General features: G+C 41.9%; 1 protein-coding gene across 2 annotated transcripts; it reads right to left on the minus strand.

The window, feature by feature from the left end:
* Positions 1-2,870: 2,870 nt before the first annotated feature.
* On the minus strand, positions 2,871-22,968 carry LOC311090219 (P2Y purinoceptor 14-like). Of its 2 annotated transcripts, XM_084125397.1 has the most exons (3): positions 22,837-22,968; positions 4,723-5,117; positions 2,871-3,869 (listed from the first exon to the last, which is right to left on the minus strand). In XM_084125397.1, the coding sequence occupies exons 2-3, from the start codon at positions 5,115-5,117 to the stop codon at positions 3,269-3,271; spliced, it is 996 nt and encodes a 331-aa protein (XP_083981523.1). In that variant the 5' UTR covers positions 22,837-22,968; the 3' UTR covers positions 2,871-3,268. The 2 variants fall into 2 exon arrangements, with proteins under 2 accessions (XP_083981523.1, XP_083981524.1); XM_084125398.1 differs by lacking the exon at positions 22,837-22,968 and having other exon boundaries at positions 4,723-5,351.
* Between the last annotated feature and the right edge of the window lie 4,590 nt (positions 22,969-27,558).

Raw genomic sequence — 27,558 nt, forward strand, 5'->3', positions numbered from 1 at the left:
TACCCTTCGGACATACAGGTTTAAGTGTCAAAAATTCTAAACTGTCTAAAGGATGCATATTTAGAAATCATATTTTTGCCAGAACAAGGGAAGTTCCCCACACAACTAATCCTACCCAAGGAGTTTAAAGTGCGTATCATATGCACGTAAAAACTCATACAACGATACAATGCATGCTATAGAAACACATTTCATGAGATCGGGTTGGATGGCCAATTACACGCTGCGAATTTTTGGAAGTGACATTCATCTGTAAATGCAGGATTCACTCTCGAAATTGCAATTGAGCACATGACAAAAATATGGCATCATGTCAAAATAGATACACAGATTAATAGATTACTAGAAAAATATTAGTATCAATATATTTTTTATTTGTAAAAGTGATGACTTATAAATAATCTTAAATCACTGTACATTGCTATTCTTGTCATGGTGGAGCCGTTGCTTACACATTACATCTGCACTTTATTATCACACTAATTTCACATACTTACTGATTTGATTCTTAATTGTCCATCTCACAGTAAAATTTAAATGTTTAGTTTTAGTAAGTTCGAGTAAATGTTTAATTGTCCATCTGACTAGTGAAATTAAAATGTGAATTTTTTAATAAAGTTGAGGTTCAGGTAAACATTTAATTGTCCATGTAATTAATAAAATAAAAATGTATGACTGCAAATCCATAATTTACAACAACTGCAAACATTGAATGAATTGTGATTTTTATCGGAACATGTTGTTTATTATGATGCATACATCTCATTTTAACAATGAAAAGTAAAATGCAGAAAGTGATGTATGTCCAACAATAATAGATGTGCATAGTTCTGATCTACTGTCTAAACATAATAAAACTCACTCTTAATCACAATATGGTTAATTTCTATTAATATCGAAGGCTATATGCTTAATATGTAGCTCTATTTGACACATTTTGTATCGGGGGTCCCTCTCCACGTCTCTATCACTTAAAGGGTCCTTGCCCTGAAAAACGTTGAAGACCCCTGCTTTAAAAGGACATTATGTTGGGAGGCCGCCCTTGGTCGGTCTTGACATGTCTTGAACGGACCATCTGATTGGTCTATTGCACTGTTCACACAGGAAATCCCACCTCTCGTTTTTTTGTGCGTTCCGCATTTGCAAATAAGTCTGAATGAATAAATAATCGTGTAATGGGAAGACTGATTAAAAAGTAGGTAACATCCCACCCACTTGATTTCTCCGCTTTGTCATGTCACATTCAAACTTGAAATGACTTGATCATTAACATGATCTGTGAGGATTTATACTGAGCAATCAATCTGTTAGGTGAAATTAGGAATGTAGCAGCCCTTGGCTCCTTAATAATGGCAGAGAGTCTGCAATCGTTTTTATTCTTCTAGATTCAGCATGAGCACCGTGAAAACTAGAAGTAAACACACAAATAGCTTGTTAATGAACCTTTGGCATGACACAAATTTACAAATAAATCCTCACTCTTTTACAGTGCATCATCATGCATTTGTATGTGCAATGCACATTAAAAATAACAACACATAAACAATAATTTGCTCACTTAACACATGCAGCTTTCCTGGTAGAAAATACACAACAATACAATTTCCATTAACAGTCAATATAGACATTTTACATCCTTAAAGCCTTTCCGTCTCTTATACATGGAGCCAAATAATACAGACCTCGCTCCGCTCACCAAGGGTGCAAACTTTAGACTTGCTACTTTCTTGAATTAGCCGCTAACTTGAAGGTCTCTGAACTAAAATAGCACACAAATGTGTGGACATAAGACAAAACAAACTTCACAAAAATATCATGAAAAAGGAATTACATAACTAGTTAATATTGTATGTAGAGTGAACAGCACCAGGATTCCACAACTTGAGTTAACTTACATATGTCCCTGAGCTTCTGAGATGAGAGAAATCAGACGAGAGCAAACTATTGATGGATACAGGTTCCTGGGCTGAATGACCTGACTGTGAATGCATTACCTCTAGCGGCCTCCAGTAGCCACTTACAAGGAACACATATTTCATATACAGTAAATGAAATATGAAATGTGTTTATTATTTTGGAATAAATGTAAAAATGATGAGAAATCTTGATGAGAAATACACTTTGTTTTTGTCACGATCACGTTAGTTTGGACTCATTATGATTTGTCATCGCTCCGGCAAGCTCTGCCCTCCCTCAATTGCTCCACCTCTGCCCTCCGGATCCATCGCGGCCGCCTATTATAGTCTTCGGTCTCTCTCCACCCTATTGGCCCCTGGTGGGCTTCACCTCTTTCACCATCGTCGCCTCCAGCCGTCCCCAAGGTGACGTCGCACTTCCTTACACCATGGCTCCTGCGACGCCGCCATGGAGCGTATTCCTGGCTGTGGCCTGGGTCTCCATCTGCACGCCCCTGTTCAAGGCCATTCCTTGGCTATCTCCACCATCATCAATACCCTGGACTTTGTACGTCCTCCTCCCGGTCGTCCGTCCACCTCCAGAACCTCCTCCTGCCTGTCTGTGCCATTCCTTCGCCAGCCCTCTTTGCCATCCCCTCATCCTCTACGTCTCCTCTTCTCCACGGCGTCAGGACGCACCCACCAGGAGGGGGCGTTTTGTCACAATCACGTTAGTTTGGACTTGTGGAAAACTTATGGACTTTGGAATTATATTCAGCTGTGCACTCATCAAACACTATCATTATCACCTGTATATTATGTTCTGCTTCAGTTCAGTGTCTGGTATTGTCTTTTGTGGATGTGTTGCATGTTGTTCGTTTGGATTACCCGTTGGATTTATTAAATATTACCATATTGCCTTCATCTTCATTATCGTGTATGTTTATACAACCTGCCCTGTGACAGTTTTAATAAGTAGTACAATAATTGCATTAATGTAAAAATACAAAATAGAATTCTTTTGAAGGGGTTTTCTTGATAGCGTAATGTTTATTTAATATAAAAACTGTCAACATTAAGTGTAAATGGAACATGAATTCACAAAAAACAAACAAACAAACAAATCATAAAACAGTGAGGCCTCATACAGAACACCACTGCACACCACTAGCTACTATTATATCTACAAAGGCGGCAGCCAATGAGCGTGAGGATTCGCCGCAGGTCAACATGCTGAAATACACTGAGAGGGGTGACCCATACCATACATAATTAAAACACTTATTATAGAAAACTATCATGAGTAGTCTTCCTCTCATGTTCATCTTAAGACAAAATTGTTGATCTGTTGACATTTTATTTCAGGAGATGTTTCATGTTTGATCTTCACTGGATCTTTGAAAATCTTTCTTCTTTCTGAGCTGGGCTCTAAAGTCCTTGCAGAACATGAAGTATATAAGAGGATCAAAACAGACATTTAGCACTGAAATCAAGATAGTCAGCTCCTTCAGGGTGTTTATTGCTTGAGCTGTTGTACAGTCACTGCTGAACACGTGCGGCAGTCTCACCAGATGATAGGGCACAAAGCACACGCAGAAAACTACCACTAGAACTAGCATGTTGCGTTTAGACTTGTCAAACTTATGCCTGCTAGATGTGGTCTGTGTGGACAACTTGGCTTGTTGGATCTTTTGCAGAGTCTTCCAATATAGAAAAACCAGAGACATTAGCACAAACATGAAGACTACAATGGAAGCACAGTGGATGATTTTGTAGGCCACACTGAGCTCGAGACTGTGCTGGGATTCACAAGTAAATTCACCAAGCTTTTGACCCCGGGCTGTCAGAAGAAAGAGAATCAAATAGATGGAAGACATGGCTAACAGCGAGAGCCAAGTAGCTGCAGAAATGTGGCGGGCGGTACGAACCGTCTGCAGAGAATGAGTCTCCAGTGGCCGGACAATCTTCAGGTACCTGAGATGACAGAGTGAAATAATCAGAATGCTGTTAATATCAATTTGCGTTCCACTATGAAATTAATTCACAGTGTATCACATACACGTATATCAATCCAGGCTTGGAAAAACATGCCTGTGGTGATGTTTATGCATAATGATATTACGTTGCGACATGTACAGTGAGTGGCTCTAAGCACGTCTAGAATAGAATAGAATAGAATAGAATAGAATAGAACAATGAAATGTCCGGTGATCGGCACTAAAAGGTTAATGCTCTAATGTACTATTTACAATCAACCTGACCCTACACCTTACAGATAGTTTTAACCAAAGCAAATGTGAGATAAAAATGCATTTGCTGAAGCAACCATGTCATTTTTATTTTAACTTGCTTTAACAAGTCTTTGAGACTATTTAGAGTGACTTGTTTGCCACAGGATTCAAGCTCTCCACATCTGAATGCTGTACCAGGTGAGTTACCAAGTAAGTTCACAGCATCTGAAAAGCCATTATGCATGAAGCTGGTTATTTAGTTGAAAAATTATCCAAAATGTTAAGTGTTGAGGTCATAACATAAAATCGTGCAAGTAACAGCACAAATCAAGTTGTTGGTGTTTTACTTTACTGCCACTGGAGCTCATTTAAGATGGAAAGTGTAGTAAATGGTATGTATAAAGGCTTTTGGAGTTTTGCCAAAATGTAGGTAGAGTCTTAAGGCTTTGGAATGACATGAGGGCAAGTAAATGATGACATGATTTAAATTTTTGGGTCAACTATCCCTTTAAAGGCTATTGTCTACTCTTAAATGTGTTTAGGTTTTTTTTTACTCAGTTTTATCATTAACCAGATTAAATAAGTGAGTTGCATACCTGTTTGCAGCAATAAAGTCCATGAAGAGAATACTTGCATACATGTTTATATAGAAGGCTGTTGCTCCAAAGCTGCAGTAAATATTGTGTATCTTCACGGAATAGTTAGCATTGTTAGCAATGCGCAAAGGTAAACAAAGACAAAGGAAGAAGTCAGCTGCGGCCAGGTTCTTCATGTAGACCGTAACGCTGGACCGGACACGCTGATTAGTGCAGAAATACACACGCATCGTGACGCAATTTAGCACCAGACTGACAAGAAACACTAATGAGTAGCTTAATATGAAAACCAGGTGGCCTGAGACCTCTTTAAATTTACAGGAAACTTCTGTTCTGTTGGTTATGTTTGGTACTGGGGAAGAGTTGAAGATGGTAGCAGTCGCTGCAGACTCCATCTAGATACACAAGAGAGACAGATACCAATGAGAAAACATTCTAATTGTCAATGTCATATACAAACTTTGCAATCTAATGTAGCAAAAAACTTGCTGTTCAAAAAACAGCCAAATTCTGATAGTAACAATGTTTTACACTGGAACAGTAACATAGGAAGCGATGCATTCTGGACAATATTTGCAATTTACTATAAAGCAGCCTATTGCAATTTACTGTGAACATATATATATGTAGAGTCCACACTCAGAAACTGTGACCGAAACGCCTCGGTTACGACTGTAACCTCGGTTCCCTGAAGAGGGAACGAGCGTTGCGTCGAGAATAACGCTATGGGGAACGCTTTGCGTGATGACGTCTTGAAGCACATGTAAAATCAGTCCAATGGTGTGGCGGAACGTCAGAGGCGGGTGACGTCACGTACCAGGAAGCTATAAAAGCCGGCCTGAAACAGAAAACGAAAGCTTCGTATAGTCTGAAGTCGGGCTGACAGGCATGAAGGAGATATGGCAGGGCGACGCAACGCTCGTTCCCTCTTCAGGGAACCGAGGTTACAGTCGTAACCGAGGCGTTCCCTTTCAAGGGAACTCGCGTTGCGTCGAGAATGACGCTATGGGGAACGTCTATACCAACGCCTCCATAGCTACAAGTGTCTGTCCTGTGTGAAATCTGGAGAGCAGCACTAGGAAGACAGAACATGAGACCCTGGAGCAGAGTCTAGATCCAAAGAGTAGAACCTGACGAAGGTGTGCGGTGAGGACCAACCTGCCGCATCACAGACGTCCTGTAAGGACACTCCTGAAATAAGGGCCTTAGAGGCCGCCATACTCCTCGTAGAGTGTGACCGGACAGCCAAAGGAGAAGGCTGCCCAGCCGCCTCATAAGCAAGTGAGATAGCCTCGACCACCCACTTGCTCATTCTTTGCTTAGACACCGGACCTCCCTTGTTAGGGGACCCAAAGCATACAAATAACTGATCACTTTTACGCCACAGGGCAGCTCTGTGGACGTAAGCGTCTAACGCCCGAACTGGGCAAAGCAAATTATTAGCCTCCTGGTCCGCATTCTGAAAAGGAGGAGGACAAAAGGCCTGCAGAACAATAGGTCTGGCCACATTAGTGGGGACCTTGGGGATATAACCCGGTCTCGGATGTAGAAAAGCTTTAACCATACCCGGTGCAAACTCTAAGCATGACGGAGCAACCGACAATGCTTGTAGATCCCCTATTCTCTTGAGAGAAGAAATAGCGAGAAGGAAAAGAGCTTTCAGGGTTAGAAACTTCTCAGGAACCTCCTCAATGGGCTCAAAGGGGGCCAGGGATAAGCCTTGTAGCGCAATGGACAAATCCCAAGGTGGCACCCTAGAGCGAACTGCAGGCCTCAGCCTCCAAGTGCCACGAAGGAAACGAGATATTAAAGGGTCTTTCCCCACAGACATTCCACCCAAAGGAATGTGGTAAGCACCTATGGCCGCCACATAAACCTTTAAAGTGGACGGGGTCAGACCTGCCGTGAACCGGTCCTGCAGGAACTCCAGCACTGTACCAATTGGGCAGTTAACTGGGTCCAACCGACGGTCACTACACCAAGAAGTGAAGACTCTCCACTTCAGGGCATAAAGTTTCCTCGTGGAGGGAGCTCTGGACTGTAGAATGGTCTCAACAACCTCAGTTGAGAGACCTGACTCTATGAGCTGTGCCCCCTCAGAGGCCAAGCCCACAGGTTCCACAGTTCTGGGCGGGGGTGGAATATTGAACCCCCTGCTTGGGACAGAAGGTCCCTCCTGACGGGTAGCTCCAGAGGAGGCCCGTCGAGGAGCGACACAAGATCGGGAAACCATACTCTGCCCGGCCAGCGCGGGGCTATAAGAAGCAGGCAAACCCGGTCCCTGCGAACTCTCTCCAGAACTCCCGGGAGCAGAGCAACTGGGGGAAAAGCGTACAGACGTAGCCTCGGCCACGTCTGCACCATAGCATCCAGTCCCAGAGGAGCTGGATGCGTGAGGGAGAACCAAAGTGGACAGTGAGACGTCTCTCGAGACGCAAACAGATCCACTTGAGCTTGGCCAAACTCCCTCCATATCAGCTCCACCACCTCGGGGTGGAGCCTCCATTCCCCGGGCCTCGGCCCCTGTCTCGACAGAGTGTCTGCTCCTATATTCTGGACCCCGGGGATGTAAGCTGCCCTGAGTGACAGTAACTTCCCCTGGGACCACAAGAGGATATGGCGTGCCAAGTTGGATAACGGGCGCGAGCGCAAACCCCCTTGGTGGTTGATATAGGCGACTACCGACGTGTTGTCCGTGTGTACTAACACATGGTGTCCCCTGAGATCTGTGATAAAGCTCCTCAGAGCCCGGAAGACAGCTAACATCTCTAGGCGATTGATATGCCAGGAACGATGATGGTCTTCCCACAGACCTTGAGATGAGCGACCCTCCAGGATCGCTCCCCAACCCGTGAGGGAAGCATCCGTCGTTAGCAGTTTGCGACGACAAGGAGCTCCCAACACTGGGCCCTGGGACAGGAACCAAGGTTTCTTCCACATAACCAGGGCACGTAAGCATCGCCGCGTGACCCTGATTGTGCGAAATGGGTTGCCCCTCGGGGAAAACCCCCTGGTCCTGAGCCACCACTGCAGGGGCCTCATGTGCAGTAGTCCAAAAGGTATCACGTTGGAAGCTGCTGCCATGAGACCCAACAGTCTCTGGAACTGTTTGACAGTGAGTAGCTGGCCTAGCTTTACACTTTTCACAGCTGCAAGGATGTACTCTATACGTGGCGGTGACAGGCGCGCCTGCATCGACACTGAATCCCAAACCACGACTAAGAAAGTGGTCCTCTGGAGTGGAGAAAGCACACTCTTCTTGGCGTTCAGCCGTAACCCCAACTCTCTCATGTGGGCGAGAACAACATCTCGATGTTGAACCGCCAACTGATGCGAATGAGCTAGAATCAACCAATCGTCGATGTAGTTCATGATGCGAATACCCTGGAGGCGCAGGGGCGCCAGAGCTGCATCCATGCATTTGGTGAAAGTGCGGGGTGATAAAGCTAGGCCGAATGGAAGTACTCGATATTGGTATGCTTTGCCCCCGAAAGCAAACCTCAGGAACTTCCAATGACACGGACGGATGGAAATATGGAAATATGCGTCCTTGAGGTCTATCGTGACAAACCAGTCCTCGGACCTGATCTGTGGCACGATCTGTCTCAATGTTAACATTTTGAACTTGAGCTGCATGACTGACTCGTTCAGAACTCGAAGATCTAAAATGGGACGCAATCCCCCGTCCTTCTTTGGAACTATGAAGTACCGGCTGTAAAACCCGGTTTCCCTGCTGGAGGGAGGTACATATTCTATGGCCCCTTTCTCTAACAGAGTGTTTACTTCCTGTTCCATAACCAGAACCTGCTCGGGGCCCACCAGTGTGGGCAGGACCCCCATAAACCGAGGTGGGCGTTTCTTGAATTGTATCTGATACCCTTTTTCTACGGTCTGCAGGACCCAACGAGAAACATTCGACAGTAGCTTCCACGCTGTCAAAGATTCTACTAGAGGTACCAGCCTCTCGAGACTGGTTTCTGGATCTTGTTGTTGTTGAGTAGTCGGTTCGTCGCCCTGTAACGGCGCACCGGCAGGGAACGACTGAACAGACTGCTCTAACACCCTCCTCAGAGGGGGCGGGCATCCCGAGGCCACTACGTTTTCGGGTGGTCCTTGAGATATGTGCTCGCCGGAGACCGCTGCGCCCTGTAACACCGGAGGCGGCAGGGTTAGCAGAACGGTCCCCTGAGGGTACCGAAGAGAGACGGGCACCGTAAAAAGAGGTGTTAACCGCTCTGCTTCGGGGGGGACTACCCTCATTCGTCCTGAGCCCACGGACATCAGGACTTTTTCCCAGCAGCCTTCTTGGTGGTAATAACGGTCCGCAGATCCGTTTTACCGCTCGAAGACTGCTGGGTTTGAGAGCGCCCTCCGTGTCCCCGTGATTTTTGTGGGGGAGCACGAGAGGACACACTCTGTTTTTGAGTGGCACGATATTCAGCGCTCTTTTTAGAGGAGTGAGGCTGCTCCCGCTCAGCAGCCTCAACGAAAGAACGGCGGGGGAGAATTTTCTGAAGTGCAGCTGTCTGTTTTGCAGCTTCTTGTGACTTAGCTACAGCACTGTTTACAGCATCACCAAATAACCCAACAGTGGAGACCGGAGCATCTAAGAGAACATGTTTCTCTTTATCTTTTATGTTGCTTAGATTGAGCCACAGATGCCTCTCAGTGGCCACCAGGGCTGCCATAGACCGCCCGATTGATTTAGCGGTCTCCTTGGTGGCCCTGAGAGACAGATCTGTGGCTCTGCGCAGTTCGGCTACTGTGTCAGGGCCAATTCCCCCGTCCTCCTCTAAATCACCCAGTAATTCGGCCTGATATGCCTGCATAAGGGACATCGTATGCAGACACGCTGCAGCTTGACCAGCGGCTGCATACGATTTATGAACCAGGGCAGAAGTAAACTTAACTGGCTTAGAGGGAAGTGTAGGAGCCTTCAGGGAAGATGCCGTTGCTGGAGAAAGATAGCTCGCAAGCGTCTCCTCCACCTTCGGCATCTCCCCATAACCATAATCTTTATATTTATAAATGGAAGAGTAGTGTGATGTTTGTGGTGTGTATACTCTGTAAGACATGGGTTTCCCCCACGATCTCGACACCTCGGTGTGGAGATCGGGGAAAAATGGAAGGCTTCTGCGCTGAGGCTGTGTACGAGATGGCAGGAAGCGTTCGTCGAGCTTACTTTTCGAACGAACGTCCTGCCTATCCTCTGGCCACTCAATACGGCTCAACGGCTCTTGTAACCACGTCGAGCAATTCTTCAAACGCATGAGACTGAGGTGGCGAATCCTCAGACTCAGCGGCAACACTAACAACGTCCAACTCCTCAGAGCTGGACAATTGCAGTGTTGGTGCCTCCATCGGGGGGGAAGAAACCGCAACGCGTGCTTCCACACCCTGATGAGAGGCACTGGATCTGTCAGAAGGAGGCTGAGATAAGGCAGAGCCCGTCTCAACATCCACTGACAGATCCATTTGCGAACCCCAGGTCTGAGATCGACGCCGAGCCTCAGCAGCGGCGGGACCCGAGCCCTGGGGAACGTAATCCTGACTAAATCGAGCCAGGCGGGATCGGAGCGTACGCAATGGAAGCGCGTCGCAATGCACACAGTCACCACCCTCGAGTGCTGACTGGGCATGCTCCTCTCCCAAACAAACAACACAAAGAGTGTGTGTGTCACCTCCCGTTAAATAACGCGGGCAGGGATGAACACATACTCTAAACTGCTGATTGCTCGCCATACTGAATATATATATAATATAGACAGACAACACCAAATAACAAGGACAGATTTCAACACAGAGCGCGACTGAAGACTCAGAAAGCTTTCGTTTTCTGTTTCAGGCCGGCTTTTATAGCTTCCTGGTACGTGACGTCACCCGCCTCTGACGTTCCGCCACACCATTGGACTGATTTTACATGTGCTTCAAGACGTCATCACGCAAAGCGTTCCCCATAGCGTCATTCTCGACGCAACGCGAGTTCCCTTGAAAGGGAACTGCCCGTTATACTCTTTTGATGCCTGTGTATAAATCATTCAGTTGTTCAAATAATCAACACAATATTCTGAACATGATCTTTCAGAATATGATTATTATACCACTTAAGTGATATCATGATGTAGTTCTCAGAGTTACTGTAATTCATAATGTGAAGTTCATCATTTCACTCTTAGGGCCCAATCATACACCCGGAGCAATGTGGCACCAGGCCTAACGCAAGTGTTTTTTTTGCTATTTTCAGCCTGACGCAGTTATCATTTTCATGACCTGCGCCACATTGTTTAAATAGCAAATGCATTTGTGCCTATTTGTGCACCCATGAGCATTCTGGTCTGAAAGCGAGGTGTGTTCAGGCGCATTGTTGCTATGTTGAGACAACTGAAATAGACTGCGCCATTAACCAACAAAAACCTGGTCTAAAGTCAATGGCGCAGTATATTTTTATTTATTTAAAGGGCGCATTAGTAATATGAGCCTATATGCGGGTACACAATGCACGTACACTCTGCTTATTACACACACAGGGACACGCAGCAGCACACAAACATGCCAAATATAAAAAATAAAAGGATTACAATGTAAAAGATTATTATCGTGTACATAAAGATATGGTGGAATCTGGCTTGTCCCGTAGATGGTCTGCTTGGTCGAGCTTTAACCTTGCGCACGAGCAGATCCGTTTCCTCTCTGGAGAAGTGTTCAGTCTTTCTGCTTGCAAATTCTGCCATGTAAATAGCGAAACCGCCTCGCCTTTTTTTAAAACGCTGAACCGTCTCTTTAAGACCACAAAAAACGTGTGACTTTTCAGACACTCCAACTTCACCTCAGCGCCAGGCGCAAGTCAAACGAGTACGGAAATTTGCAAGTGCTGAATGAGCTTCAACAGAACATCAGACAGTGATATGCACATAGTAAATATAGAGTCAATCTCAACTGGTGGGTTGCAAGACCGTTTTGAGGAAGTCGAATAGTGTGCAGTCAACAACAAACGTAATTCTCTTTTTTTCTGATGCTACTTTTATTTTAGAAAATGTGTGTGAAAGCTTGTGACACTTCTGTCAGATGCTGAGAAAAGCGCGTTGTCCTTATTCAGTTGGCTATCTTCGGTAAGATGAGATGTTGTCAGGCCAAATGTCAGTAAAACTAACTAACTTTCCTGTCATACGGCTGACAGCCGTTGTACTGTGTGTATTATTGTTTGTCTTGTAATAAATTCAGACTGCAACAGATGACAACTGAACTGATGTCCTTTATTCACTATCCCTCACGTGTCTCTGTCTTTCGTACTTCCCACGTACGACTTACATCATAACGTACTGCTTACGTCATCACGTATTACACATATAGAATACATTACATCCCCCTTTCTTTTTTTTTTTTTCTTTTTTTTTTTTTTTTACAACTTTAACAACTATCTCAACACTGAATAAGGAGTTCACCAACAAGCATTATTATTCCGATGTGTAATTAAACATTTACTCAGATGCCTTAGTCAATTTAGTGCATTTTATAGTCTCTAAATCTTGAAGGAATTTTAACCTCTCTTCCTGATCTTGTGATGATGTTTGGTTTGATTTGTCCATCAGTTGAACATTCTTGATGTGTGTCTGGATTTATTTCTCTCTCCAGTGTTGCACTTGCGTTTGACTCTGTGTCAAAGTCATCTTTATCATTTGTTGATGGAAATTCTTGTTCTTTTGTCTTTAACAGATGCTTTCTGTTTCTTCTGTAGATCTTTCCATCTGATGTGCGAAGAACATACGATCTTGGCAAGTCATGTTTCCTCAAAACGGTTGCAGGATTCCAGATTTGTCCTTGCTGAACTCTCACTTTGTCTCCTGGTGATATCTCAGGCAACTGTTTGGTGTTTTTGTCATAGTACATTTTTTGCTTTAACTGCCTCTGTTTAAGTTGTTCTTGAACTTTCTTACTTCCTTTTGGAGTCAACAATTTGCTTGAAGTCGGCAGTTTGGATTTTAATCTTCTTCCCATTAGAAGTTGTGCCGGTGACATACCAATGCCATCTAGTGGAGTATTGCGGTATTCCAGCAATGCAATATATGGATCTCCATTCTCACTTTGTGACTTTGTGAGCATTCTCTTGATGGTTTGGATCATTCTTTCTGCTTGTCCATTAGATTGAGCATATCTCGGACTAGACGTCTTGTGCTCGAACTCCCAGTTTTCTGCAAAACGCTTGAATTCTTGACTGGCATATTGTGGACCATTATCTGATATTACCACATCTGGTATACCATGTCTTGAAAACAGTGATTTCAGTGCTAGGATTACACTTTTGCTGGTAGTATCATTCAGCTTTGCGATCTCTGGAAATTTGGAGTAGTAGTCCACACACATCAAATATTCAGAACCATTGTGCTGAAACAAGTCAGTGCCAACTTTTGCCCATGGTCTTTCTGGCAGTGCATGAGGTATTAGCGGTTCTTTTGCATGACTGTTTCGATGAGTGTTGCATGTGGCACATTGAGATATCATTTTTTCAATTTCAACTGACATTCCGGGCCAATAAATGATGTCTCTCGCTCTTTCCTTGGATTTCACCATGCCCAGATGCGACTCATGAATTTTGTCCAACATTTCTTTTCTCATTCTACTTGGAATGATGAGTTTTGATGCTTTGAACACAAGACCTGATGCATAACTGATTTCCTCTTTAAAAGTCCAATACTTCTGAATGTCTTTGTGCACTGAACTTTTCTCTGTAGGCCATCCATTCAGTATGTAGTCTTTCAGTTTCTGCATTTCAAGATCTTCAGCTGTTGTTTTCCTGAACTCTTCCAGTTTCTTTTCAGACACAGGTAGTTGAGGTGTGACACAGTTTACCTCTAGCTCCTCTTCAAGCAGGTCTTCGTTGTGTTCATCAAGGTAAGCGCGACTCAATGCGTCTGCTATGTGCATTTCTTTGCCTGGCTTGTACATGACTTTCAGATTGTACCTTTGAAGTCTTAGCAACATCCTTTGCAGTCTTAATGGCGTTTGATGCAGCGGTTTTTTGAAAATGCTCTCAAGCGGCTTGTGGTCACTTTCTACTTGAACTTCTCTGCCATATACATATTGGTGGAACTTTTCACATCCATATACAATGGCAAGGAGTTCCTTTTCTATTTGTGCGTATCGGCGTTGGCAATCCGTGAGCGCTCTTGATCCATATGCTACAGGTCTCTGGTCTTGAAGCAAAACTGCACCCATGCCTTCAGAGCTGGCATCTACTGACAATGTTAACGGTTTGTTGACATCGTAATATTTCAATGTTGGTGCATTTGTTGCTAGAGCTTTAAGTTTCTGAAAACTTTTCTCTTGTTCACTTCCCCAGAACCACTCAGCATCATTCTCCAGCAGTTGTCTGACTGGAGCACTTACTTCCGACAAGTTAGGAATAAACTTGGCAAGATACTGCAGCATACCTAGAAATCTTTGAAGAGCTTGCTTATCTTCTGGTGGAGGTAACTGAACTACAGCTCTCACCTTCTCTTCGTCTGGTTTCAGTCCTTCTGCTGTCAGCACATGACCAATATACTTGATTTGTGATGTTCGGATTTGACATTTCTTTTTGTTTAGTTTGAGGTTGTATTCTCTTGCCCTTTGGAGCAGTTTTTTCAGTCTGGCATCATGCTCTTGTACCGTTTCACCCCAAACCAGCAAATCATCCACAATGTTTATCACACCATCCATATCTTCAATCATCTGTACTACAGCTCTCTGAAAGACTTCAGATGCTGACGATATTCCAAATGGCAAACGCAGGAATCTATATCTTCCTATTGGAGTGTTGAATGTGCACAACTTGGAACTGTCATCATCCAATTTAATCTGCCAGAATCCTTGGTTGGCATCAAGCACAGAAAACACTTTAGCATTTGGCATGTTAGATACAACCTCTTCTACTGTGAGTAGTGGGTAGTGTTCACGTTTGATTGCCTTGTTCAAATCTTGTGGGTCGAGACATATTCGAATTTTGTCTGGCTTGACAATTGTAACCATGCTACTCACCCAATCAGTTGGATCTGTCTGTCTTGCAATGACATTCATCTGTTCCATCCTGTGCAATTCTTCAATTATTTTTTCTTTCAGTGCAACAGGAACTTTTCGTGGAGCATGTACTACAGGCTTTACTGTCGGATCAACTTGAATGTGGTGATATCCTGGCATGCATCCTAGACCATTAAACAGATCTTCATACTGTTTCAGAATGCCATCATCATCAACAGAAACGTCATGTATCCTTTTTATCATCCCTAGTGCTTGACATGTGGATCTTCCTAGGATTGCAGGTGCATCTCTTTCAACAATCTGGAACTGAATCTTGTGTTTTTCACCTTTATACTCACATGTGAGCTGTTTCTGTCCCAATGGCGACATCTGGTGTCCAGAGTACGTAAGTAACTTGCAGGTAGATTTACTCAGCTTCTCCGTTATGCCCAGCATATTGTAGATTTTTAATGAGAGCACATTACATTCTGCACCAGTGTCCAACTTGAATTTCACTTGCATGTCACTTATCTTGAGCACTTCAGACCATTTTTCTTTATCTTCTTGCATTTCTGTGGTGAGAGATTGAATACTTTTCAATTTGTTTTTCTGAACTTCAACCGTGCCAAGGAACATATTTTTGTCATCTTCCTCTGTCTGTTCTAGCGTGTGCATTTTTCTTGGCTGTTTATGCTCAATTCGACACATTTTTGCAAAATGGTTCTTCTTATTGCACAGTCTGCACGTTTGTCCATAGGCAGGACACTTTCTCTGTTCATGTTTGTACCCACATCTGCTGCATTTTGTATTTTCACTCGAGTCATGTTGCATTTCTCTTGGCATACTCTTAATTTTCTGTTTACTTTTCACTGCTTTAATTTTGTGCATGTCTACTTCTTCATGTAGTGCTTTCATTTGACTGGATGTGATTTCGTTAGCTCGACAGATGTCCACAGCTTTTGCTAATGTGAGATCTGCTTCTCTTAGCAATCTTGCTCTTACTGTGTCATCTTTAATGCCACAAACAATTCTGTCTCTGATTAATGAATCATGTAATTCTCCAAACTCACAGTCTTTGGCTTTGTTCTTTAGGTCCGTGACGTATGAGTCAATATTCTCCGACGGTCCTTGAGCCCTCGTGAAGAAAATGTGACGGATGTAAGGTAGGTTTTTTCTTGGTTCACAATAGTCTTTGAACTTTTGTTTGAGAACGTTGATTTTGTCTCTCTCATCATCACCAAATTCAAAAGTATTGAAAACTTGAATTGCCTCCTCACCCGCGACATGTAGAAATGTGGCGCATTGCACTTTTTGAGATTTTTCCGCGATACCGCTAGCCGTTAGGAACAGGTCGAATTTTTGAATCCATATCTTCCAGTTTTCGGCTAGGTTTCCTTGTAGACATAGGTTCGATGGTGGCTGTAACTGTGCCATTCTTCTTTCTTTGCATTTACAACTTCTGACACCATGTATTATTGTTTGTCTTGTAATAAATTCAGACTGCAACAGATGACAACTGAACTGATGTCCTTTATTCACTATCCCTCACGTGTCTCTGTCTTTCGTACTTCCCACGTACGACTTACATCATAACGTACTGCTTACGTCATCACGTATTACACATATAGAATACATTACACTGTGCTTGCGGTACGCACATCACGTGCAAATGCGGCGTGCTGTAGCCGTAGTTCTGTCGTCAATTAACTCATGAATCAAAAAGGCGATTAAAGCTGTCAAAACTGCATGCATGTATTTGTTATACATGTGTCTGGATTAAAATATTCTGCTATGCGAGATCACAATATAAGACACAAATGGATATGTAATGTTTTAATGTCCAAATAAATGTGAGCACTGTGCATTTGTACTAGAAGATAGGCATTCATTTTGCGTTGGACAAACAAAAATGGATAATTTTTAAATCCATAAAATAACTTAATTTTACATTCTGGCAACATTACATTATGAAAAACATAACATTTTACATTATGTGCTGTTGACTTCCGCCTTGTTCACATTCTTGCACATGGGGATTCAAAAGACAACGTTTTTTTTTCCTTTTTAATTTAGGTATGATAGAACTGTTGCAATTCTTTATTTTGACAACTAATATAGAAAGTTAAACATTTTTTTTGACAAACTCAGAATTGATTGAAGAGTTCATTGATTATATAAAACGCATTGAAGGTTCAATAATCTTTGGACTACAGTATTATCTGCATGTTATCTCATCCATGAAGATGCAACAATGTAGAACAAGCTATTAGAGATTTTGAGAACCAGAACCAAGCTAACAGAGCAAGTTGAACTTTAGCTATAGTGTGTGCCCTTTTATTACTATTTAATTAATTTTAATATGAGGTGGTGGGTAATAATAAAAAATATATAAAATTCACTCAGTATTCCATGATTCCTAATTCACTACTATCTCAATTACAATTAAGTACAAATTAACTTTATTCAGTTGTGTAGGCACTAAAACAGTCCAATACATTATAGTCAAATTATTTTTTATGATAAAAAAATTAAGATTTCTGTGCCACCCCAGACTGGTTGCTGGCCCTTGCCTGGCCACCCCTATGAAAAAATCCTGGCTCCGCCACTGGCGCCATGCACTTAGATCTTTGAAATAGGGCCCTTATAATCAGTGTTTAGACTTTGAATGATATTCATGAATCAGGCCACTATATCATCAATTGACCTATGGCTAAGCCACGCCCCCAAACGCGATGAGCCAATCACAGTGCGCATAGCTAACCCAATACACTCGGACATTCTCTGCTTCCACGTCCATTGAAATGCATTGCAGTTAGTCACTTTTCATTCGTTTTTATCTGTTTTTTCTTGTCATTTTAAGTTTAAAATGGTCAAACGGTGTGCATGGGGTACATTCAACTCCAACACTAGGTATCCTGAGAGGCTGGGCGACGGTGTGTATTTTTTACCTTTTCCCAAGCCACATCTCAACCGAGATAAGTGTCTGCTCTGGATTAATTTATGCAGTAACTTAGACCACAACACCAACTAAACGTGGATAAATTAAACAAGGATGTCTACATCTGTTCTAAGGTAAGTCAACAACGTATTTGAACGTTATCTTTAACATCTCTAAAGTAACATTAGCCTAGCTTCTATCTGCATTGCAGTTTGACAAGAGAAGCACAATGTTGTGTTTTACACAAATATAAGTAGGCTAAACACTTTGCAGTTTTAATGATGTCCTGTATGAACAAAATGGAGTATGTTTTTATGTTTCCACTATTCGATCGCGATCGCGCCCGCGCCTCTCTCTCTCTGACACACACACACACATTCCATCATTGCAATCTTGACATCGCAGCCTGTTCATTATGCTGCGTTCACACCAAACGCGAATAGAGCGTCAAATTCGCGCGTATAAAGCGAGCGTTTGAAGCGAAATAGCACCAAACTATAACGTTAAATCTTTGTCTGGAGCTGAAGCTTTTCATCGACCTTCTCAAAATAAAATGATTAATATAACCCTCCAATGCATAGACACGACGGTGTGTATTTTTTACCTTTTCCCAAGCCACATCTCAACCGAGATAAGTGTCTGCTCTGGATTAATTTATGCGGTAACTTAGACCACAACACCAACTAAACGTGGATAAATTAAACAAGGATGTCTACATCTGTTCTAAGGTAAGTCAACAACGTATTTGAACGTTATCTTTAACATCTCTAAAGTAACATTAGCCTAGCTTCTATCTGCATTGCAGTTTGACAAGAGTACAGTTTGACAAAAGCACAATGTTGTGTTTTACACAAATATAAGTAGGCTAAACACTTTGCAGTTTTAATGATGTCCTGTATGAACAAAATGGAGTATGTTTTTATGTTTCCACTATTCGATCGCGATCGCGCCCGCGCCTCTCTCTCTCTGACACACACACACACATTCCATCATTGCAATCTTGACATCGCAGCCTGTTCATTATGCTGCGTTCACACCAAACGCGAATAGAGCGTCAAATTCGCGCGTATAAAGCGAGCGTTTGAAGCGAAATAGCACCAAACTATAACGTTAAATCTTTGTCTGGAGCTGAAGCTTTTCATCGACCTTCTCAAAATAAAATGATTAATATAACCCTCCAATGCATAGTTAAGGCCCTTTTGGTGACTTTGAGATGATATATAATCTTTCTGTCTCCAAAAATCATCAATTGCCTCCTGTGAAATGTCTCTAACTGTGACAGCTGCCACAGCGCCTGTTACCGAATGTTGACTGTTTGTCCGAGTGAGTGGAGGGGGCGTGGCTTAGCCATAGGTCAATTGTATGCAGCCAACGTCACCTGATCTTATTTTCTCCTTATTTTCCTTACCATTGCAAATGCACCTTACAAACACAGGCATTACAAGCCGCACCCCTGCGTCCGGGTATATAAGGCAGCGTGCAAATACTCACATTAAGTTTTCAGCTGAGGAGCCGAGACGGGGTCCCGGCCGTGCCAGCGGAGGTACAGGAGGTGTGGCAATGGGCGTTAACGTCTTTCAGGGAGGGGATTACATTAGTAACATAGAAGTTCCCTATCTGTCAGTCATGTTCAACATTAACGTCAGTGACTGAAGAATTGGGATCCCTATGGAAGGGATCAAAACTGCTGCCACCTCCAACTGGTCCCCCCGCACCTGCTGAGGTGGAAGAAGGGACAGGGCTGTGCACAGAGAATGTGCTTCAATGAAGTTTCTATTACCCTGTACTGTGAGATTATTGGAATACACTGAGAAAGTGTGCCTATTCCATCTGGAAAGGAATGCTACGGAGACTACATCCTGCCCTTAGGGAGGTAAACATATGGAGTTACAAATATGACCGCTAGGGCAGTGCTACATATGGAAGATCTCTGTAGTAGATCCAGCCTTGTTCAGGGGTGGAGTAATACCGTTACAAAGATGACCGAGTGGACTTTGCTGAGGGAAAGACACAGGCACATCAACAGGTAATCAGTAATGTGGAAGAATACACAAATGGGATCACCTAAAGAGGGGAATCACAACATTTTTGCATCCAGTCTAGTAAAGGGGCCAAATACTTGACCTGGCATTAGATGCCTCCACCGCATCTGACTGCCGAGGATGCTGGAGGAATTCCACCAGGGTTCACCAGCCAGGGAACTTTCCTGAGGAGCATAATAAGCGCTTGTATCCCGTTCTCAGAGGGGAATGGTGCAGCAAGTCAGACACCGAGCCATCCTTCCTGTATATTATCTGTTTGTACACAACACACGGGAAGACACCGGCTCCACTCAGAGATTGTATAATTTTGCAAATGTGTTAGGTGTCACCTAGCCTGCAGTTCTGCATATGTCTGCCAAATATGCTCCCTGCGCCAACGCCCAGGAGGAAGCAACACAAGTTCTGACTTGTGTTGTTTACCATTGTGCCTCTGGTGGTTACCATTGTGCCTCAAAAAAACATGCTACGTGTTGCTTTATTTATAAGGCAGTAACTGCGTAGTTGCTGAAGCAGTTTCTATTTGCTTGTTATATTAGCTCATTCATGTGTGATATATTGTGATGTTACAGTGATGTTTCTAGTTTTAACTAGATGTACCGCATGGCGGTACAAAATATGACCGCCGCTCAGGCCTGCACTGGCTTTCCACAAAAATAAATGACGTGGAGCAATTTGGCTGTATTGCGTGTTTATGTATATACCTAAAAAAAGTAGTAGTATGTGCATGTCTGTCTGTGTGTGTGTATGTGTGTGTGTTTGTGTATGTGTGTGTCTGTGTGTGTGTGTGTCTGTGCGTGTATGTATGCGTGCGTACATGTGTGTTTGTGTGTGTGTGTCTGTGCATGTGGATTTGTATGTGTGTGTATGGGTGTGTGTCTGTGCGTGTGGATGTCAGTCTGTGTGCATGCTTGCGTTTGTTTGTATTCCTGCATGTGTGTGTGTGACAGTATCATCCTAAACCAGCAACCCTTCGCTCAACACCACCATCTACAGGCCGATGAGTGTACAGTCACTAAATGTGCACATAAATGAATTTATTTTATACCCCCCCCCATGGATGAAATTCTACGAAACTTAGCATACCCCCAGAGGATGTCAAGTTAATCATACACATGAAATATGGTGCAGTTCTGAACATCTCAACTGAAAATAGGGGCGATTAAAGCAGAATAATATTGCATTTTAATTTTTTATGGGAGGGGCGCAAATCACAAATGAGTGATTATGGGCTAGGTTGATGTGGGCCCTTAAGAGCAACATACCATAAAAATTTCTCGGTGCCACGGTTCAGGTAGTTATTTAGGAAAAACGGCATTTTTTGGGTTGGGGGGGCCCAGCGCGGGGGGGGGGGGGGGGGGGGGGGGGGGAGTGGCCCCCGGGCACCAAATGAAATTTTTCCGTAAAAGTCTAGTGGGGCTACATGCCCACCAAATTTCATGTTCCCCGGTGTTTCGGTGTCCCTGGTATCGTTGACGAAAAATTCAGTAGATGACGAAAAAAAAAAAAAAAAAAACACTTTGACAATTCCTATATGACCGCTTTCGCTAGCTACGCTAGCGGCGGTCATAATTACACATGAAATGTTTTCAACTATTACGCATGAAGTGTTTGAGCAGTGTTTGTAGTTTTAATTTTATATCAAGAAATATTCTGTTAAGTTGACTCAAAAGAAATGTTTACAGTACTTACATTGTATAAATATTAGTTTTTAAACTTAAATGGTTCAAGGCAATCGATATCCCCAAATGAAATTAACTTCCATGGAATTTATTATGGTAACATATTGTAAATTAGATTACTGTAGGAGAACTTTAAATTAACAGTAAACTACTGGCAACCCCTGCTGGTTGTTACTGTTAATTTGCAGGGCAGTGATAATCCTAATGAAACGAGATAAAATGCTCATAAATTACTTCAAAAAGGTATTGAAATTTGTTTATTTTTTGGCATGTGAGGTTATATATTAGACAGTCCAACATATTGGACTGTTGGTCCAACATATTGGACCCTGCAGATCTGAATCTAATAGAAAGATAAATACAATAGATAAAAACAGCAGCAATGGTATATAAATAATTGCCCCCCACAGGCACAACAACAGCAGCCACAATACCAAAATACGTGGCACAATAAACAATAGGGATGCCTACAAAGTGATGTCAGTTCCAGTTTCTCAATTATTAGTTTATATTTCTCAAATAGCCCTGCACAATTACCACATTTGGCACTCCTTATTAATGGAGTGGAGTACTCTTTCCTGTGGATACCTCGAGTCTGCAGGTTTCCGTTGAGCCTCTGCCAAATGGAGAGGATGCTATTGAATTGGTTGAAGAACAACATGTAAGTGACGCACCACATCCTGACCACACAGACACAGCTGATATTGTTGCAGTTAAAATGATCCATCCAAATCTTTGATCAAAATTCAAGGATGAGACAGGTTTTGTAGACATGATATATTGTGATGTTACAGTGATGTTTCTAGTTTTAATTACACATGAAGTGTTTTCCACTATTACGCATGAAGTGTTTGAGCAGTGTTTGTAGTTTTAATTTTATATCAAGAAATATTCTGTTAAGTTGACTCAAAAGAAATGTTTACAGTACTTACATTGTATAAATATTAGTTTTTAAACTTAAATGGTTGAAGGCAATCGATATCCCCAAATGAAATTAACTTCCATGGAATTAATTATGGTAACATATTGTAAATTAGACTACACTAGGAGAACTTTAAATTAACAGTAAACTACTGGCAACCCCTGCTGGTTGTTACTGTTAATTTGCAGGGCAGTGATAATCCTAATGAAACGAGATAAAATGCTCATAAATTACTTCAAAAAGGTATTGAAATTTGTTTATTTTTTGGCATGTGAGGTTATATATTAGACAGTCCAACATATTTTCACCTACATGAACTTGAATTAAAATAACATATTTGCAAACAGTAAATTCACATTAAACAAATACTGCTAACCTAATTGGTCAGAGTACAAATATTAACGATTAACAGCATAAATCATTGAAGGACTGAAGGAGGATATAACAATATATTGTATAATTCCCCTTTTAACAATAGGCTCCTATAATTTTACTTATTATAAATCATAATTTGATGTATAGTTAATCAATCAAACTTACTTGAAATCCACTTGCAACAAAGCTGTCCACTTTGGTGCAGTAGTTTGTCCTTCAGTCACTTCAATTTCCTTCTGCGGGTTCATGCAATAAAAGTGTGAAATATGAAGGAGCTGCAAAAGAAGGTTGTTGGTGATGTGTGTGAGAGGTTGGTATTTTGTGGTGAAAGAAAAAAGACAGATGCGTGTTGGTTATATTAATAGCTAAAGACAAAATGATATCCCGAATTCATATTCATTCGGTAAAGCATGATAATAAAGGTTATTTGTAGGTTTTGATACCTTTTTGTTGTAACATTCAATTATTGATTTACAGAAACTTTTATAACATTTATTAAATGAAATGAATTTTTTGTTATGTATCATTCCTTTCTATATACAGGGCAAATTTGTTGTAAATGTCCATAAAGAAATAATATAAATGTAATAAGAATAAGAATAAGAATAAGAATAAGAATAAACTTTATCCACAGTTTTGGAGCAAAAAAAAAAAAAAAAAAAAAATAGAGATTAAGTTTTGGTGTGTAAGACATTAATGTCACATGTATCTGTAGTAAATCCAACTGACAAGATGTGAGACACAGAATGATCAAAATAATCACATTTAATAAACACAGACAACAATGACACTGCAAACATCAGTCCAAACTGAGGAGGGATGGAAAAGGCTTTGGAGGAGGACAAGGAGCAGGCAGGGGGAAACACCAATGAGAAGATGACTAGAAGGTTGATGGTGAAAGGTACCAGGGAGGACATGATGGTGAGAGGAGCAAGAGCAGAGACAGGAGGAGCCAGAGGATGACCCAGAGCAGAACTATGATGAAGGGCAATGGTGGAGCCGATGGAGGGAAAAGCCATGGTGGAGAGGCCAGATGGAACGAGGGAGATTGCACTGCTGGATTGCACTGCTTTTCAATTGTTTTTATGTGTAAACATGCATTTGACGGATGTGTTTGGCTGTTGCACCCGCTTCTCGTGCATGAAATGGCATTCTAAAAACGCAGCACTCAAGGTGTAAGAAGTTTAAATTGCGTCTCAAAACCTTGCGTTATTTCCCATTCCATTGCCTGCATCTGTTTTTAAATGCAAAAACATTCTGTCTGAATAGCCGCTTAGGACTTATGCTGTCTTCACGTGCCATCGGAATTATGTTAAATGCTAGTTCCCTAGTTAAAAGATTGTACATGAACGGCCTCTCAAGTCAAATTTGATTTTGACTTCAGAAGTGGGAAGCAGGATATTTCCGTGATTTTTTGTCCTTCTGTGTGTGAATAAGGAAACTGCTTTGTTGGTCTCTTTACAATGATAAAGTAGAGGGTGAAGGAATATCACGCAGTCCAAACACACATTGTTGGACTAATTCTAATAATGTAAGCAATTTTTTGAACAATTAAAGGGGACATATTATGCCCCTTTTCACAAGATGTAAAATAATTCTCTGATGTCCCCAGAGTGTGTATGTGAAGTTTTAGCTCAAAATACCCAACAGAATTGTATTTACAGCACGTTTAAATCATCATTTTTTGGGTCTGTGAAAAACGCGCTGTTTTAGTGCTTCTCCTTTAAATGCTAATGAGCTGCTGGTTCACGTCACACGGAGCCTAAGCAGCCGCGAATCCCGCGATCAGAGCTAGAACAGGGAAGATGATAATAAAAAAACAGACAGTCACAGTAATGGTGTTCATTTCGACCATAAAAATGCCTACAGAGTCAGAGAATATATGCTGTATGGAGTTGGAAAAGGTATAGTTTAGTTTAATTACGATTATAACCTATTTGGCATTGCTTGTATACACTATTAATGCAAGCCTGTTGTAGGACTCCGTCTGATGATCTGAATTGTCTGAATGATGACAAAATATACTGATGAGTTTAATAAAGTTTACTGTATGTCACACAAAAGATGAAGCATCAGTTTTTCTTCAGAAAATCGCTGTTAGAGCTGAGTAAACAGTATAAGGCGGCGTTCACATATCGCGCCTAAAAACGCAGAAAACGCTAGGCGCGCCGCGTTCTCCTTTTTCCAAAGCGCTCGGGTGGTTGCGCTCCGGAGGCGTCTGTCGTTGCTAAGCTTGGTTCTTGTCACATGACCTGCGGTGCGCTTGCGGCATTCTGAAAAGTTGAGATGTTTTTATCTCGATGCGGCGCGGACGCGCTTGGAAAAAACGAGCGCGTCGCACCGCGACCGCGTCGCTTCCATTATGAGCGCGCATACCGCGCGTCTACATTTGAAATAACGAACTTGCGCGCGCAAAAGACGCGATATGTGAACAGGCCCTAAGAAGTGCATAAGTAACATTAACTTACATAAATTTCTGTAGAGTTGAGGGAGCATTTTCTTTGAAAACAAAATTAATCCACCTCGTCTTCAGTGGCTGGCAGATTTCAAGAGTAAATAGAGAGAGCTATGTGAATGAATACATCCAGCTACAACACCTTCAACGCTTGGGAGATGCTTCAACGCTTCTCGTGAGTGCATTGCTGCAGCAATGGCTGATGTGTAAACTCGCAGTGAACTCGATCAGGGCGGGTCTAAGTTATAACGGCAGTGTCAGTCAACACTCGTGGGCGGGGCCTGTGGCTTTAGTGATGTCACTAAAGCCACATTCTGAAAACGGGTCGTTTGGAGAGACTGCTTTTGATTTATGGAGATAAAAAAATCACTGTAGGGTGGTTGTGTACACACACTGCCAACACACATTTATGTCCAAACACCATACAAAAGTGAATTTTGCATAATAGGTCCCCTTTAAGTCTTTCTTAGAAAGCAGAGTATGCAGCAGAAATGATTCATCACATGCTGCCAATAGCAAACAGGGAAAGGAGGAGTCACCATCTTCTTTTCTCATAAGGTTTAGCAGGGCTCTACAGTGCGCCCATTTCACTCGCACATGCGAGTAAATATTTTGGCGTGCGAACGTGAAAAAATATTTGGGCGCACTCGTGTGAGTGACACAGCATTTTTCTATAGAAACAGCTGCAAATACATCATCATGAGGAGGGGGAGAGTAGGACACTATATTACCGGGAGATCAGTTATTTAGGCCTAAATCTTCAGTAGATAGTCTGTAGCCTCATAAAAAAAAAAAACTACAGTGCCCACACACGAACTATTTCAAAACAGCGCGAATTCATTCGCTCTTAAAATATCCTCTGATATAAACAAGTAGGCCTAGACTTAAAATGTATTAATTTTCAGCATTTAGTCATTTATTTGTAATAACCACTTTAAGTGGGCTATTTAAAAATTGTTATTTATATGTTAAATTATGTTTTTAAAACATAAGCGCAGAGTGTTACGTAATATTGTGTGTGTGTCGAAAGAATTTGTCCGCAGCTGCTCAAAAAAAAAAAAAAAAAAAAAAAAACAGTCAAAAACCCCACTGTCAGTGTTTTGTAAGGACCAGGCAAATATGTAAAATATAGCAGGAGACATTTTGATTATACTAATATTGAACTAATAAAACAGTTATTTTTTATGTCAGTGTCGGCTAGACAGATGAAGTTGACAACTCGCAATCTTCGCAGCGCCAGAGAGAAATACACATTTCATGAATTACATAAGCAGCACAGTCTGTTTTCTTTCGTTTTGAATTGTTCTGCTTAAAAGTAGACATTTAAAGCTATCTATATGTCTCAGGTCTGTGAGGCAATAGGCTACCTTATAGCCCTACGCTGAGTTTCGGTTCATTTATGAGACGAGCTCCAGGTTCGCCAGCGCCTCCGTGTCCTGATTATCTATTTTCTAATAGCCTATAGGCCTATTTACTTATTTATTAAATCCAGACAATTGGTTGATGAAACATCGATTAAAATTAAGACACAATTAATACAAAACGAAATTAAATTTAAAGACAGGCTTTGTGCTTTCAGTTTGAGGTCTCTGTGAAAGTTTTAAAACATTCGTTTAGTGCCGCTTTAGAACGCTCACGTCCGTAACGGAGAACTGTCTGTAACAATTTTTTTAATTTTTTTAAAATAAATTTCTAAAAAAATGCGACTTAGTCCAGTGCGACTTAGGCTATATATGTTTTGTGGCACATTTTTTGACTGATATGCGACTCCGGAGCGACATAAAATAGGCTATGGTAAGTTATGTATTCTTTTTGTGCAAATGTCCCATAAATTCCCATCCTTTAAGGATTAATTTATGTCCCGTTGACCGGTCCATTGCATTACGAATAAAGCTAATCAATAAAGTCAAAAATGTGATGTGCAGTCAGGTTTGAGTGTGTGCGCTATTTGAACGAGTGTTCTTCTCACTGATATGCTTGTTGTGATTTGCGGAGTTTTGACGAGTTTTATAGTCTTGATTGTTTCTTATTCAAAAGTGGTGACGTCCCTTCACCCCCCCAAATGAATTAAATGAAAATCTTTTGTTTGAAAGTTTTGGTCTGATGTTCTTAACCTTACAATGAGCATTGTAAATTTAATTGTTGAATAATTCTAATAATAAAACTATAATGATAAACTTATACAACAAAAATGACTGTGCCCCCAAATATTTGTCTGTGCTCCTAAATTTTTTTATTTAGGCACACCAGTGCTCCTTGTTCAAAAAGTAAGTGTAGAGCCCTGTTTAGAGAAGCATTGGAGCAGGATTCGAGGATGCCTGCCTTCATGAAAGCCCTATTCATAAACACATGCCTGAATAATATGAACCAGCAACAGGCACAATTGATTAGAATCACAACAAATAATCTGTTAGAAAGAAAAACTGTGGATC

Source organism: Abramis brama (assembly GCF_963993115.1).
Source record: "Abramis brama genome assembly, chromosome: 10".
In the NCBI taxonomy this organism is placed as follows: domain Eukaryota; kingdom Metazoa; phylum Chordata; class Actinopteri; order Cypriniformes; family Leuciscidae; genus Abramis; species Abramis brama.

Excerpts from the sequence above, each read along its gene's own strand:
- LOC311090219 (XM_084125397.1), bottom strand. The coding sequence starts at position 5,117 with ATGGAGTCTGCAGCGACTGCTACCATCTTCAACTCTTCCCCAGTACCA. Across the intron at positions 3,870-4,722 it reads GACTTTATTGCTGCAAACAG|GTACCTGAAGATTGTCCGGC; the intron begins GTATGCAACTCA and ends CTGTCATCTCAG.